The sequence below is a fragment of the Heterostelium album genome (genome assembly GCF_000004825.1).
Source record: "Heterostelium album PN500 unplaced genomic scaffold PPL_scaffold12, whole genome shotgun sequence".
Taxonomy (NCBI): Eukaryota; Evosea; class Eumycetozoa; order Acytosteliales; family Acytosteliaceae; genus Heterostelium; species Heterostelium album.
Window position 1 is genome coordinate 636,735 of NW_008805074.1, and position 14,835 is coordinate 651,569.

At 33.2% G+C, this 14,835-nt stretch overlaps 5 protein-coding genes across 5 annotated transcripts; 2 read left to right on the forward strand and 3 right to left on the reverse strand.

Moving 5' to 3' along the window:
• Positions 1 to 489: 489 nt before the first annotated feature.
• Positions 490 to 2,328, reverse strand: DD3-3 (uncharacterized protein; the record flags this gene model as incomplete). The annotated part of the gene is made up of 1 exon (XM_020580993.1): positions 490 to 2,328. The coding sequence occupies one exon, from the start codon at positions 2,326 to 2,328 to the stop codon at positions 490 to 492; it is 1,839 nt and encodes a 612-aa protein (XP_020428578.1).
• Positions 2,329 to 5,639: 3,311 nt separating this feature from the next.
• Positions 5,640 to 8,264, reverse strand: top1 (DNA topoisomerase 1; the record flags this gene model as incomplete). The annotated part of the gene is made up of 1 exon (XM_020580994.1): positions 5,640 to 8,264. One exon carries the CDS (start codon positions 8,262 to 8,264, stop codon positions 5,640 to 5,642), a length of 2,625 nt encoding a protein of 874 aa, XP_020428579.1.
• A 2,681-nt stretch (positions 8,265 to 10,945) lies between these two features.
• PPL_10213 (uncharacterized protein) lies at positions 10,946 to 11,255 on the forward strand (the record flags this gene model as incomplete). Its single annotated transcript, XM_020580995.1, has 2 exons — positions 10,946 to 10,962; positions 11,060 to 11,255. 2 exons carry the CDS (start codon positions 10,946 to 10,948, stop codon positions 11,253 to 11,255), a joined length of 213 nt encoding a protein of 70 aa, XP_020428580.1.
• A 119-nt stretch (positions 11,256 to 11,374) lies between these two features.
• On the reverse strand, positions 11,375 to 13,180 carry 4cl3 (4-coumarate-CoA ligase; the record flags this gene model as incomplete). Its single annotated transcript, XM_020580996.1, has 3 exons — positions 11,375 to 12,013; positions 12,066 to 12,427; positions 12,493 to 13,180. The coding sequence occupies 3 exons, from the start codon at positions 13,178 to 13,180 to the stop codon at positions 11,375 to 11,377; spliced, it is 1,689 nt and encodes a 562-aa protein (XP_020428581.1).
• Positions 13,181 to 14,269: 1,089 nt separating this feature from the next.
• On the forward strand, positions 14,270 to 14,773 carry PPL_10215 (DUF3430 domain-containing protein; the record flags this gene model as incomplete). Its single annotated transcript, XM_020580997.1, has 1 exon — positions 14,270 to 14,773. One exon carries the CDS (start codon positions 14,270 to 14,272, stop codon positions 14,771 to 14,773), a length of 504 nt encoding a protein of 167 aa, XP_020428582.1.
• Positions 14,774 to 14,835: the final 62 nt, after the last annotated feature.

Here is a 14,835-nt window from a genome sequence, read left to right on the forward strand (position 1 = left end):
AAGTTGGAACAATTGCAATGTTTTGCAATCTTTAAGTCGTCTCAAGGTTTGATCAAAATTTCAAAAAAAAAAATAATCAAAATAAAAAAATAGATATTTTGTTTGCTGCACCTTTTGCAAGATGAGAGAATTGAAAAAAAAAAATAAAGAAGAAATCTATGGACAGAGAACTCAAGACAAAAGAGAAAAAACATTTTAAAAAAAGAAAAAAAAAGATAAACACAATTTTTTTATATTTAAATAAATTATAATTACATATACAAAAAAGTTTATTTAATGTACTGGTTTGGTTTGTTATTTCCTGTTTTGAAAATTCATTTTGTTTGAAATAAATTTATTTGGAGCGGAGAATGATGGTTGAATGGGAAAAAAAAGTTGGTTTTTTTGAAAAATAAGAGTGATACATATAAGGATATATATATAGGAAGGTGGAGTTGATTGATTATCGGCAGTTTATACTAAATATTTTTCTAATTGTTGATGTTCTGTTTAAGCTACGACACGCTTGACACCTGGAACCTTGGAGAAGAAACGGTTGGCAGATGAATGTGGGTGAGTCTTGGCGTAGGCAATTGAACCACCAGCAGTGGCCAAACCGACAAAGAGGGTACAACCGACAGCAATCAATGCGATTTGCCATGTTTGTAACAATGGGGTGACGTGGATAGCACCCTTTTGATCACGGTTGGAGAAATCGTGGTTACGAGTGGACATGTAGTAGAATGAACCGGTTCTGTCCATCTTGTGAACACCACCATCGAAAGTGTTTGGAGCGGCATTCAAGTAAGCACAGTTTTGTGGGTCTTGTTCGATATCGTTTTGGTTGTTGTTGTTGTCGGCCATGAGTTGAGCGTATGACTTGCATCCGACTTGGTCTTGTTGAGCGAAACGGAGACGATCTGCTGGGTCAGTGAGGAGAGCGTTCTTCGAGGTGTAGTCGTCATCCTTGAATGGAGTACCGTAACCGAGTGAGTGGATTTGAACCAAGTTGGAACGATCCAATTTGTTTCTACCGTTACCAGCGTTTCCAGCTGGGTTGTGGTCGCAACCGGTCCATTGGAAGTGGACGTATTCGTTCTTCTTCATGGTGATTTGACTTGGAGTGAATTGATATTCCATGGCTGGGTAGGCTTGTTGAATGTTACCTCTCTTACCCTTGACCATGATATTCCAGATCTTGGCATCCTTCAAGCTGGATGGACGTGGACGGATGGCAAAAGTGTGTGAACGATCTTGGAAGGTACGACCGTATTGGTTTTCGTTGATGTTGAGGGTGAGGTTTTGACCTTCGACGAGGACGTTTGGATTGTTTTTGATTGGTGAGTTGTTACCGTTGTTACGGCTGTCGTATGCACTGCTTCCGAATCCCTTGACCTCAGAGGAGGAGATATTGTAACGGATACGCAAGACACATGCGCAAGTGTCCGATTGGATACAGTCTTCCATACCTTGGTGTGGGAGTGACCAGTTGTAGGAGGTGTAACGACCGTTGTCCATGGAGAGACCGAGGTGATTGACGTGATTCCATTCGGCCTTCAAACACTCTGGTGCTCCGATACCCCATGATGGTTGTTCAACCCATTGTCCACCCTTGGAGGTACATTCGGCTGGATCGATCGATGCTGGATTGTTGGTGGCACGACCTGGGAACATACAGTAGTACTTGGACTTGACGTTCTGTGATTGAGCTTTGTACATCTTGCAGTTGTCGGTGTCACCGGTGAAGATGGCGATATCCTTCCATGGTGATGGAGCCCAGTATGGGTAGTAGTCACGCTCCTCTGGACATTCGAAACCGTATTGAGTTCCACCGGTTTGTTGACGAGTGAAACGTGCGGTGTTTTGGACGTTTTGGTTGGCGGTGAACAATCCCTTGTTACGCGAACGGGTGGTACAGTTGTTGTAGTATTCGTAGGATTCGTGCATACCGAATTGGTATTCCGAACCAGACATGGTTGCAACTTGAGCTGGATCGTTTGGAATGGTGGTGGTGACGGTACCGTCACGAATGTTGGTCAAGGCTGGGTCGTTGGTCGATCCGCACATGTATTGAAGAATGACGTTACAGTCGTTTTGGTTGTTTCCACAACCGTGTTGGGAGGTCCACTCTACTGGGAGATAGGACTTTTCGTACCATCTGACGATACCACCACGACAGTATCCACCTCTATCGTTGTTTTGTGAGTTGAAAAGACGTTGAGCGTTGTCACGATTGGTTCCTTCCTCTTGATTACGATCGTTGCTACCTGGTGGAGCATGCATATAAACGTCGGCCATTGCTACGACGAGTAGCAATGACAAACATAACAATGTAACGTGAATTCTCATTGTTATATTTATTCTAATTTACTTAATCTTATCTGTGTGATTGAAAATTTTTAAAAAAATTATTAGAAAAAATACATATAAACTTTTGATATTATTATTATTTATTTATTTATTTATTATTATTTATATCGATATAACAGTATTGTTGATTTTAGATTGATGAGGAATTCTTAAATCGAAAAAATAAAAAAAATCCAAACGAAACGAAGCAAAGAAAAGCAAATCAAAATCACGAATTGAATTTAAATAAATAAATAATAAAATTGAAATACTAGTATATTTTAATAGATGGATGTACAAAATACAATGTAATTGTAAACTATATCATTTTTTGTAATTCAATTCTATTCAATTATTGCAATTACATCGTGTCTAATCTGATATTATTTGACATGAATTGGTATGGTATGATTATCTGTAAATAGTATGTGGATGTTGAGTGTGTGTGTGCTGTTAAATTGATTGATTGTGTGTGTTCGATTTAGAATTTGGATTTTTATTTATTTTTATTTTATTTTATTTTGGAATTGAATATTTACATTATCTGTTTTTGATTGATTATATGAGTGTGATTTTATTACTGTTCCACTTTTTGAAATATATAATACAGGTATGGATTCTTATTGCTGTTGTTGTTTTTTTTTGTGTACAAAAAATATAAATAAGGTTTATTATAAATACAAATAAATATTTATTTATTATTTATATATATATATGTGTATATATATATGTGTGTGTGGTGTGGATGGTGCAATTAAATGATTTTGTTTTTGATTGTGTAAAATAGATACTTTGAATAGCGTCGCCAAAAGAATAAGTGCAAAATAAAGGAATCCAGCCAAAAAAATGATTAAAAAAAAGGTCTCATTAAACTTCCCCTCTTGCATTGCATAACCGTTGTGTTTTGTGTTGTGTTGCTTTTTTTTTGTTTTGTTTTGGATAAAATAAAAACCACAAATAAAATTAAGTTTTTGTTTTTCGATAAAATTTGCAAAAAAATATGAATTGTTTTGTTGACGACAGGATTGTTTTTGGGGTGGAGGTCTTTGTTTTTAATTTGATCAGAGCTGACGCATCTAATTTTACAGCGCATCCAAACAAAAATAAAAGTTTTTGATATTTTTGATGTTTTGGGCTCTGCATGATGTGTTGACGATATACAAGATGGGTATTCTCATCAGAGAGCAAAAAAAAAAAAAAATTGTAAAAATCTAAAAAAAGTGTGGTGCCAGAAAATTTGAAATCCAAGGTTATTTCAAACCTAACCGAAAATGCTCTGCAATTCAAACTACACACATTGGATTTCTCGACTTTTTGTGTCAAATTTAAACCATTATCTGAAATTAAATAGATTTTTATTTAATTTTGACAAATAAAGTGGAAGAAGATGCGTGGCATTTATTGATTATTGTTAATGTATTATATTATTATAACTTAAAATATGACTTTTAAGTTAGATCTGTCATCAATTTACAATTTAAAAAAGTTGAAATTTTTTGGGTTTGTTTTTGTTTAATATGGTGTTTCAAATGTGTTTCAAATAAAAACAATTCGGTTTATTTAAAAATGATATAACAAAACATAAATAGAATAGAATTAATAGATTGGTTTTTTTTTTGGAATTATACATACAACTTTTTTTGATCTTAAATTTAATTTAATTTAGAAATACAAATGAATTTAAATATCTTCCTTTTTTTTTTTTGTTATAAAATTTAAACAAATAGATAATTTTTTTTAGTAATACAATAATGAAAATAAATTATAAATGCATTTACTTAAATACTTAGGAAGTAACTAAACAAAGATTTGCGATTTGCATGAGAGAAAAAGTGGTGGGTGATGCGAAAATACCCATTATTATGTGAATCAGGAAAATAATTGAAAAAATTTGCAAAATTTTCAAATCAAGAGTCATCCGATGTTGTTGTCAACATGAATTTGGGTTCAAAAAATGAAAATTTAAGCATTTTAATAGTTTGACATGTTCTGCGGGTTCATAGTTCTAGTTAAACCCTATGATTTCACTTGATTTGATTGTTTTGAAATACTGAATAAATACCTTGATATCTTTATTGAGTCAAAAAAACTGTATCGAAAAATGCCCCTAAAATCAATTGTCATCATCAATGTGGATTTCGAATACCACACGATTCAAAACATAAACATCAAGAGGCAAGGACATCGAACCAGAGATAAATTTGAATAAAATACCCAAATTAGATGTCAACATCAAAACAATACCAATATTTGATGTTGATTTACAATAGGATATTTAGACTGGAGTATAAATTTTATCATTCCAAATTGAATCATTACATCATACTTTTTAAGGGTATTTCTCACTAATTTACGAAATCATATGATCCAAATTATATTATTTAATTTATTTAAATTCTCATATCACACTCGTTCATTTTATTCCATTTCAAACCAATAATATTATAGTTGAAATTTAAGCAAATTAGGTTTTAAACATTACATCAACAAACCAATATCTTTAAAAAAGAAACCAGCTGGTCAAGTCATTAAATGACCCAGGTTCTAACAAAATTTAGAAAATGATCGGGTATGCAGTGTTTTTGCAAATGAAATAATCAATCTTCAAGTTCCCAAAATCTTATGATAAACATCTAAAAAAAATTATCGAATCTGAGATCATATCACCCAATTATTTTTCATTTTTACTTAAAAACATTAAAAAGGCTTTGCAAATCAAAAAAACCCATTGACTTTTTAAATGGGTAATTTGGTTTCATAAGATGCAAAGTTGATCTTTTTGATATCTAAAAGATTCGAATTATCAATCTTACTCTATATTATTTGAATGATCATAGCTCGATTGATTTTTGTTTTTTCATTTGAAAGAAATGAAGGTCATATTTCTCATCTTAATTTTATTTATTTTTAAATAAATATCTAAAAAATTTAACCTAAAAATCAAGATATTTGTTTTTGACATAGTTGTTTGAAGTTCTTTAAACCCATTTTTGGTGAGGTTATCCCATCCCATTTCACTGGTGAAGTGATCACTACTTCTTCTAAATTTACTGGAAATTGAAAACAATCAACATCGCATATCTTATTCCAAAAAAAATAAATAAATAAAAAAATAAAGAAAATAATAGTTTTATTAATTTAAAGTTCTTCTTTAGTAATAGTGACAAGTCAATTAATGAACATTAGATATATTTAATATGAATATAAATAAATTTATTTTCTTAAAATTAAACTCAATGTGAAGAAATTGTTTATTTTAGTAATATTTAAAAATTGAGGTTAATTTGTTTTTGTTGTTTATTTATGTTTATTTAGAATTCCCAATCATCTTCTACGTCAATTGCCCACGGGAATTTATCTCTGAGAGTCTTGGAGAAGATCTTTTCGATTGGTACACCGACTTTCTTACACCAGGCAGAGGTGATTCTTGGGTCGAGATAGTTGATCTTTGAGGTACCGAGTGCAACTGTCGATGTCTCGTCTTTTCCGGTTCTGAGCAACTCTTGCTTCTTGATTTGCTCTTTGAATTTCTTTCTCTTGTCCTCTAGTCGGTCTTCAGATTCTGGGAATTTTCTGGATCTCTCAAACTTGGTTTCCACTTCCTCTTTGATGTCTTCGTCGGTCTTGTCTTTGTCCTTGTTGGATTTGATTGCTTTCTCCTTGGCCTCTTTCAATCTCTTCTTTTCACGCTCTTTGATTTCCTCTTGTTTTTCCTTACTCATCTTCTTACCCTTCTCCTTGTTGACCTTGTTCAACTCGAACGCGCAGAGATCATGGAGATCTTCGAGTTCCTGGATTTTGTCGCCAATCTTTTCCATGGAGGCAGCGTGTGTCTTTGGTGCGGCACGCTGATGGTTACATAGAATGGCAACCTCACGATTGCAACGAGTGTAGAATAGATACTTCTCATCGACGGTCTTTAGAGATGGCGGCATCTTTGCCAGTTCCTGTTGAAGTGTAATCGAGGCGTTGAAAGTACGGAATACCTTTGCAGACAATCCGTCCATCTGCGACTTCAAATGATTGTTGAGCTTACCAACAGAGATCTGGTCAAAGAGATTGTCAGACTTGCTCTTCTTCTTCTTATCCTCGGTCTTGGTGAAGCTAAAGAGATGCTTGTAGACGGTCGCGTCAATCTCCACGGTGTTGTGATAACGCATCGAATCCTTACCGAGGAAATCGAGGGTGATTGTATTTGGTTTCTCCTTGGGGAAATCGATGTGCTCGACACGCAGGGAGCAGCAACCGACAGTGTCCGCTTGGTCCTCTCCCTTCTCGTTACCGACTCTGAGTGCGAGCTTATCGATGAGGTAGAGAGCGACGGCCAGTTGACGCTCTTCGAGATCCTCGGATTTGAGCTTGGAGCGATATCCCTTACGGATGTCATCGATGCACTCCTTCAGGCCACGCGCAGTCTCAAACTTCTTCATGTCGGCGAGTCCCTTGATCTTTGAGCTCGATCCCAACCAAACGTATTTGAATCCGTTGTTGATGTTCTCACGCCAGAATGCCAGCCACGTTACGGTGTTGTCGTGGACTACTTGCTTCCAGTTGTGTCCTTCGATTGGCGATGGTGGAACCTTCTCGTTCTTACCGATGTTGATGGTGACGTCCGATGGATAGATTCTGGTCTTTAGCATTCCGGTCTTGGGATGCTCACCACGACCCAAGAACAGACCGGGCGGCTCAATAGTGTAGTTACCAATCTTTTGTTTGTGACCGTCGATAGTTGCAATACCATGGATTGCCTTGATCTTTTCCTTGTCCTCCTTCTCCTGTTTCTTCTCCTCTTCGGTTCTGTTCTTACGCAGATCTTTTCGCTCGGTGATAAACTTGTGGATCCTCGAGAAATCCAGCTTGTCGAATGTCTTCACTGTTTTCTTTTGCTCGGAGGAGAGCAACGCACGGAAATCGTTAAAGAAATTCTTACGGAAGATCTCTTTCTTGACGTGGTCAGTCTCAATATAGTTGGCGTAGAAGGTGGCGACTTCCTCTTGTTCCGGTGTCAGCTTCAGCGGCTCACCATCATAGTAGAGCTTGATACCGTGTGGAACGTAGGGTGGTGGAAACACTGGACCGGCATGTGAGAGTGTTTTCCACTTGACACCGTCGGCATGTGGTTTGTCGAGCCACCACTTGTATTGATCGTCTCCACCCTCCTCGTCTTCGTCGTCATCGTCATGTTTTCTCTTCTTTGATTTCGTTGTTTCCTTCTTTTCTTTCTTTGCTGTAGCTGTTTTCTTTTTTGGTGTTGTCGCTGCTTTCTTCTTTGCTGGTGTTGCCTTCTTCTTCTTCTTCTTGTCGTCTTCACTCGATGATGAGTCAGAGTCCGAAGAATCCGATGAGTCAGAGTCCGAGGAATCCGAGGAATCAGAGTCACTGCTGCTACTTTCCTGTTTCTTCTTGATTGGAGTTGCTTTCTTTTTGGCCGCAGATTTCTTGGTTGTAGAGCTAGCTGGTTTCTTTGGAGCGGCAGCTGGCTTTTTCTTTGGTGTAGTGACAACCTTCTTTTTCTTTGGCGCATCGTCGTCGGAGGAGGAACTATCGTCTTCGGAGGAATCATAGGAATCGCTATAGTCAGAGGAATCATCGGATGACTCTTCTTTCTTTACTTTCTTTGGTGTAGTTGATGCTGATGTTGCGGGTTTCTTTGGTGTAGTTGCTGTTGTGGAGGTGGTAGTAGTCGTTGTTGTCGTGGTTGTACTAGTACCATTTGGTTTTCCATTGGCACCTGCCTGCTGATTGTCGTCCAACTGCATTCTCTCGGGTTTCACTTGTGGAACGGCAGCTTCTGCAGGCTGGGCTTGTGACGCCAATGGTGGTGTCTTCTCCTTCTTTACGGGTGTGACAGTCTCCACTGTATTTCTCTGTTTCTTGACTGGTGGTAGTTCTTCATCCGATTCCTCAGTCATAACGCCAGCATTATTTGTTTCCATTTCTCTAATTTACAATAATAATTAAACTATATTAGTTCCTACTACTAAATAACAGCTGTTAAAAATTACATTTTTAAATTGATGGATTGATTGATGAATTCTTTGAAATTGAAAAATTGAATTTTTTGATGAGCGGGTGGGTGAAAAATTTAAACGATTCATCCAAACAAGAATTATCACGATGATTTCATAATAATAGATTGAATTTTTGAACTTACAATTTTAATAATGTTTGTTATTAATAGTGTATTATATATTTGTTGTTTTGATATTATAGATACTAGATATTACAATAAAAATAATAATAAAGAATATAATGTAGATAGTGTATAAAGTATGATATTGAATAATAAATAAATAAGTTTAAATAATGTTTGATTCTAAATTTAATCCTAATCTAAAGATTAAATAGATAGATGTATTAAATAATAAAAAAGGTATTTTATCGTTTTTTGTTTTTCTTTTTTTTTTTTTTTTTGTGAAATTTTTATATTAATTTAAATATAGTTATTATTCTGAATAAATATATATATTAATAGAAATAGTAATATAAAGATAAATAAATAGAAATATATAATAGGTTTTAGCTATTTATTTGTATTATTTATTTAATGTTTGGTTAAATAAATGATAAATATTTATTGTGATTTGCCTGAGTTAGTTAAAAAGGAGAGAAAGAGAAAAAAAAAAACATAAGTGTTGTTGATTCAGTCATTAAAAAAAAACAAAAAAAATTCACAAGTCACACCATACTAAAACTGTATTGAAACACTTAGTGAAATTTTAAAAAATTTAACGTGAAAAGTTTATGTTTTTTTATTTTTAATTTTATTTTTTTTCTTTTTTTTCACCAGAGTTGGCGGTACATTTTCACCTGTGAAAAAAAAAAAATTTTCAAAAAAAAAAAACAAAAATCAAAAAATTTAATTAAATTAAAATAACAAAATTGAACTTGATTATTTGTGTCATTCATTTTTGACTTTTTTTTGTGGTGGGAATGAATTTTATTAACATTATTAGTTTCGAGAATTGGTAAAGATAATAATCGTTATTGTATTAATCAAAGAGTGAAAAGAGAAGAAAAAAAGATAATAAATAGAATCACAAATTTGATTTGTTATTATTTTAAATTTTATTATTCTTTTTCAAATGTTGAATAGTTAGTTAATTAGTTAGTTAGTTATAGGTTATTTATAAAATATACTACTGCTTGTTGTATATGTATTTATATTTTATACTATAGTTTAGTTTGTATATTTAAATATTAGATATTGATAAAACATGAAGTATCTATTTCTGAATTTTATGACAGTTGAGGAGCTGATCGCTCTAATAGTTTTTGTACATATAGTTGGAGTAGTAAATATTCATTATACAAAACAATCAAAAGGTGTTACATTTGATTCTAATACTTACATACATGTTTATTAAAATTAAAAAAAATAACAGGGATTTATAGTTGCAAAATTATTTAAAGACGGAAGAAGAAATAAATATGAGTAATATATCACTTACACATAATATTACAAAGCATTTTTTCGCAGCAACAACATTAATAACAAAAACAGTTCATTTTCAATTATTTATTTATTATTTATTGTTTTATCCATTCGATTATTACTAATACTATATTATTTAATCAGAAATAATGGATTGAATGATTTCTATCATAGTAATTATAACAATAACAACAATCCTATTTTATTCAAAAACCATTAATATCAGTTCAACTGCCAACTGGGGCAGAGTCAAAGCAGGACAGAAATTTTAATTACAAATCATCGAATTACTTTAAATTAGCTTTCGCAGAGTATTGAATTTGAATAAAATAGTTAAAACCTCAATGTATATAAGAAAAGAAATAATAGAAGCATTAATTACATATTTTTATTTGTTATTATAATTTAAAGAGCAAATAAAATGTGGGCAGAGACAATACTCTTTGCAGCTACAAAGAGAATTTAATTATTTTTAATAGTTTTTTTTATTTTGAAATCTTTTAGAAATTATATGATACAGCACTCCATTCCATTAAATTGATCACCGAACGAATAGATAAAACTCTCTGATGATGATTCCCGATGATAAATCAAAGAAATTTGTTTTGGGAATAGATAAGACATTGCATTCTAGAACGTAACTGAAAGTTGGATTTGATCTTGGTAGTTTGTTTGGTCATTATATTGAATTTAATCAATTTTAGTACGTCTTACATAAAAGAATGTAGATATTGCAACTACATGCAGATAGAGCTCTACTTAAATCAATTTGATGTTTTGATACCGTCTTTTTGGTCAAATTTAGTTCGATTATAAGTTTGAATCTGGCGAGAGTGAGTACAGTGATCCTCCAAAAACTTTAAAGAAAAAAAAATAACACTTTGCTCAAATACTTTTATTAAAAACTAAATAAACCTACCCAAAAATCTTCAAGAGTATTCAAATCACAATTTTAAACCATAACAAACAATTTTTTTTAAAAAAACAATTAAAATATTTGTTGTTTTTTGGTAAAGGCTTCAACTTTTTTATTGGAACATTGCAAATGTCACTCGTTTATTCAATGTCATTCTTCTATGAATTTTAATTTCTTAATTAATTTGGATTTTATTAAAATATAAATACTTATGATCTGAGTATTTTCAATTCATTCAATTAAATATTTTCTAATCAAATAATAAAATGACTCTTATCAGTAAGTAAATAAAAATTCATATTTATAAATATAAATAAATCCAAAAATATTTATTAACTATTTTAATGGGTTTTTTTAAAAGAATCTATTTCATTGTTAAGTAATTCATTCTCTGGTATGGACAAAACCATCTCTGATACTGCTGTCTCAACTGGAAATTCATCGATTGATTCCGAAAACCAAGAGCAATGTTTTGGTTGGGGTAGAAGAAGAACTACCACTGTTATCTTTGGTGATGTTAATGTCTTTGGTGGTAATCGTTGTGGTGGAGGTTGTTGTGGAGGTTTTGGTTTTTAAAACCCAAGCATTTATTATATTTTTGTTTTAAACAAATAAATTATATTTTCTTGTTAGTTTAATATTTAAATATAATAGACTTTTTATTTTTATTATATTTTTTTTTACATTCCTATTCTTTATAATTTTGCTTTTGGAATGACAACAGGTTTCATAGCCAACAGTTCATTGTTCATCATTTCTCTCATAACGAATTTTTGGACTTTGCCAGTAACAGTTAACGGCATATCTTTTACGAATTTGATGTACTTCGGAATCTTAAAGTGAGAGATCTGACCTTTACAAAATTGTTTGATCTCATCTTCGGTCGATTGTTCGTCGTGTTTCAAGATGATCCATGCACATAGTTCCTCACCATACTTCTCGTCGGGCACACCAAAGACTTGAACCGTTTGAATCTTTGGATGTTTGAAAAGGAATTCCTCTATCTCTCTGGGATAGACGTTCTCTCCACCACGAATCACCATGTCCTTGAGACGACCGATCACCGAGCAGTATCCCTCCTCGTCGAAAGTACCAAGATCACCGGTCGCCATCCAACCGTCGTGCAGTCCATTTCTTCCGGCTGGCTCTCCCCAGTAACCCAACATCACTGAGTAACCTCTAACCCAAATCTCACCAATTTCACCAACTTTAACAATCTTTCCGTCTTCGCCAACGAGTTTCACTTCGAGATGCGGTTGGCAACGACCAACTGTCGTTGTTCTCTTTTCAAGGGAGTCGGTCGATTTCCGTTTGGAATGAGATTGGCGATGTCTCTGTCATACCATAACCAATGGTGATCTCTTTCATGTGCATCTTCTCCATTACACTCTTCATTGTTTCCACTGGGCAAGGTGAACCCGCCATAATTCCGGTTCTCAAACTGCGAAGGTCATACTTTTCGCAGTGCTCCAACTCTGCGATAAACATAGTTGGTACACCCTGTAGAGCTGTACATCGCTCCTTCTCCACTGCAGCCAATGTTTGCTTTGGATCGAATGCTTCACCAGGGAACACCAATTTGGCACCTACCATCACACAAACAAGCACAGACATAACCATACCAAAACAATGGTAAAGAGGAACCGGTATACACATTGCATCGACTTCACTCATCTTTAGAGTTCTAGTCATAAACAGTGCATTGTTTACAATATTTTTATGTGTTAGAGTTGCACTCTTTGGATTTCCTAGGAAATTAATTAATTTATAAGTTTGATTCCATTTGTATATTGTTAATAGTTAATCTATTTACCTGTCGTTCCAGATGTAAATTGAATATTGATAGGTTCTTCACAACGGTTCTGTCTTGCAATCGCTCTGATTCCAAGGTGGCCTCCCAATTTGTTGGTGAGATGCTGTTTACCTAGTTTCATTAGATCCGAAAACTCTGTAATACCCGAGACATGTTCTGTTTTCTTGCATCCAGTGTCTATTTCAATGAGACGTCGCAGACTTGGCAATCTCTTACAGGTCAACGGCAGTTTGTTGGTGGATACACGTATCTCTGGTGCCAGTTCACAGAGCATCTCGATATATTTCGATGTTTTGAAGCTGCGAGCAACCACCAGTGTTGAACAACCAACTTTGTTGAGAGCATACTCCAACTCTGACAGACGGTATGCCGGATTGATATTTACAAGGATGGCTCCGATCAGTGCACTACTGAACTGAGTAATGAGCCACTCCACTCTATTTGGTGACCAAATACCGAGACGATCACCCTTTTTTACACCGATTGCCAAGAGTCCGGCGGCCATAGCCTCTACCTCTCTTAGAAACTCTGTATAGGTCAATCTTATATTCTGTTGACTGAAAACCACGGCAATTCTCTCTGGAAATCTATCTTTAGTGTCTAGAAGCAGCTCATAGACTGTCTTTTGAGATAATTCACATGTTTGGTCACCAATAACAACTGATAGTCCTCCTTTTGGTATTACCATCTTATATATATTTTATATTTTAAAAAAACTTTTTACTTTAAAATTGATTTTATAAATCAACTATTTTAGAATAAATAAAAATGGTTATATATTTGTGATGATACTAGTTGTTGTTTTGTTTGGTTTGTTTTTTTTCTTTTTTTGTCTAAATTAGACGGTAACAAAAATAAAGAAAAAGAATGAATGATGAAAGTAACAAACAAAACACTAGTTTATTTCAAACACAACCTATTACAAAAAAAACAAAAAAAAAGATATTTTTGGTTAAATTTAATTAAAAAAAATTAGTAGTTATTGTGTTTTCAATCATTATTAATATTGACTTTTCATATTTATTTGCATCACCCCACTAAACTAGTTAAATTGTTTATGAATTTGAAATTTTTAATTGACTACTGGGGGTTTTTTTAAATTTGCAAATTTTAAAATTGAAAATAAAAAAATTAAATTAAATTAAATTTTTATAGCTTTTAATATACTATGATAATTGCCCACAAAAATGTATAAATATTTATCTTCAAAATTTTACTTAGGCAATTTTGATAGACAGATAAAAAGAAAATGAATTAAAATGTAAGAGTTATAGGGATAAGCAGCGAAATGAACTAATTCATTAGGTTTCTCAATTAATAAGAAAGAATGAACCAATATTTAGATTAAAATTTTAATTTAATCTTGATATTTGTAAATAATTATAATAATTCCTAAAAAGAAAAGAAAAAAACAATAGAATTTAACAATGAATATATAGATATTATAATTATCTTTAGGAAGAGATGATTCGAGTGTCAAACACCGAAAAATCATCTTTGATCAAAAAACAAAAAAAGATATTTTTACAAAAAAAAAAAAAAACTTTTTTTATTCAAGATTGATTAATGGATGATGTAATTAACCAATTTTTTTATCAAAGAACCATCTTCATCTTGAAAATAACTAGAGTTAATTAATAGTTGTAGAAAATATATATAAATAAATAAAAAAATAAAATAAAGAATGTTTAAAAATAAATTATTATCATTTTCATTAGTAGTGTTATCATTGTTGTCGGTGTTTGTATATAATGTAAATGGACAACAATGGGTTAATATGTATAGCTTTGATAATGCCGAATGTTCTGGTGATGTTCCATCATTGATAAGTAGCCCCTCTGGTGGCTGTATCGGAAATGTCCGTTTTATGTGCGATTCTCAATACACGATCGAGGAGTTCTACTATCTCAATGATTGTTTGCTGAAGCACAACGCCTATAAATTCGCGAATGAAAACTGTTCGAATTCACAAACCTTCAATTGCACTACAATCGATGGCATTGCGATCCCATCGAATTCCTTTGTGACAGAGATCTACGCTGGCCGTGTAGAGGGTTGCTCCAACGACCAGGATGATATCCTTCAATTCCAATCGGCGCCACTCGGTGTCTGTGTCGGTGGTGACACTATTTACACCTGTAATTCCTATGGTGTCACTGTCCAGTCATACGCTGCCGCTAGCAACTGTCAAGGTCAATACGATACATCGTTAACACCACTTGGATGTTCTCATGGTAATTCAATGATGAAAAACTATTTAAATGTTTATTGTACCAATTAATATATAATAAAAACAAAAAATAAAATATTTTATAATTCTACAGTTTTTCTTTATTATTATTA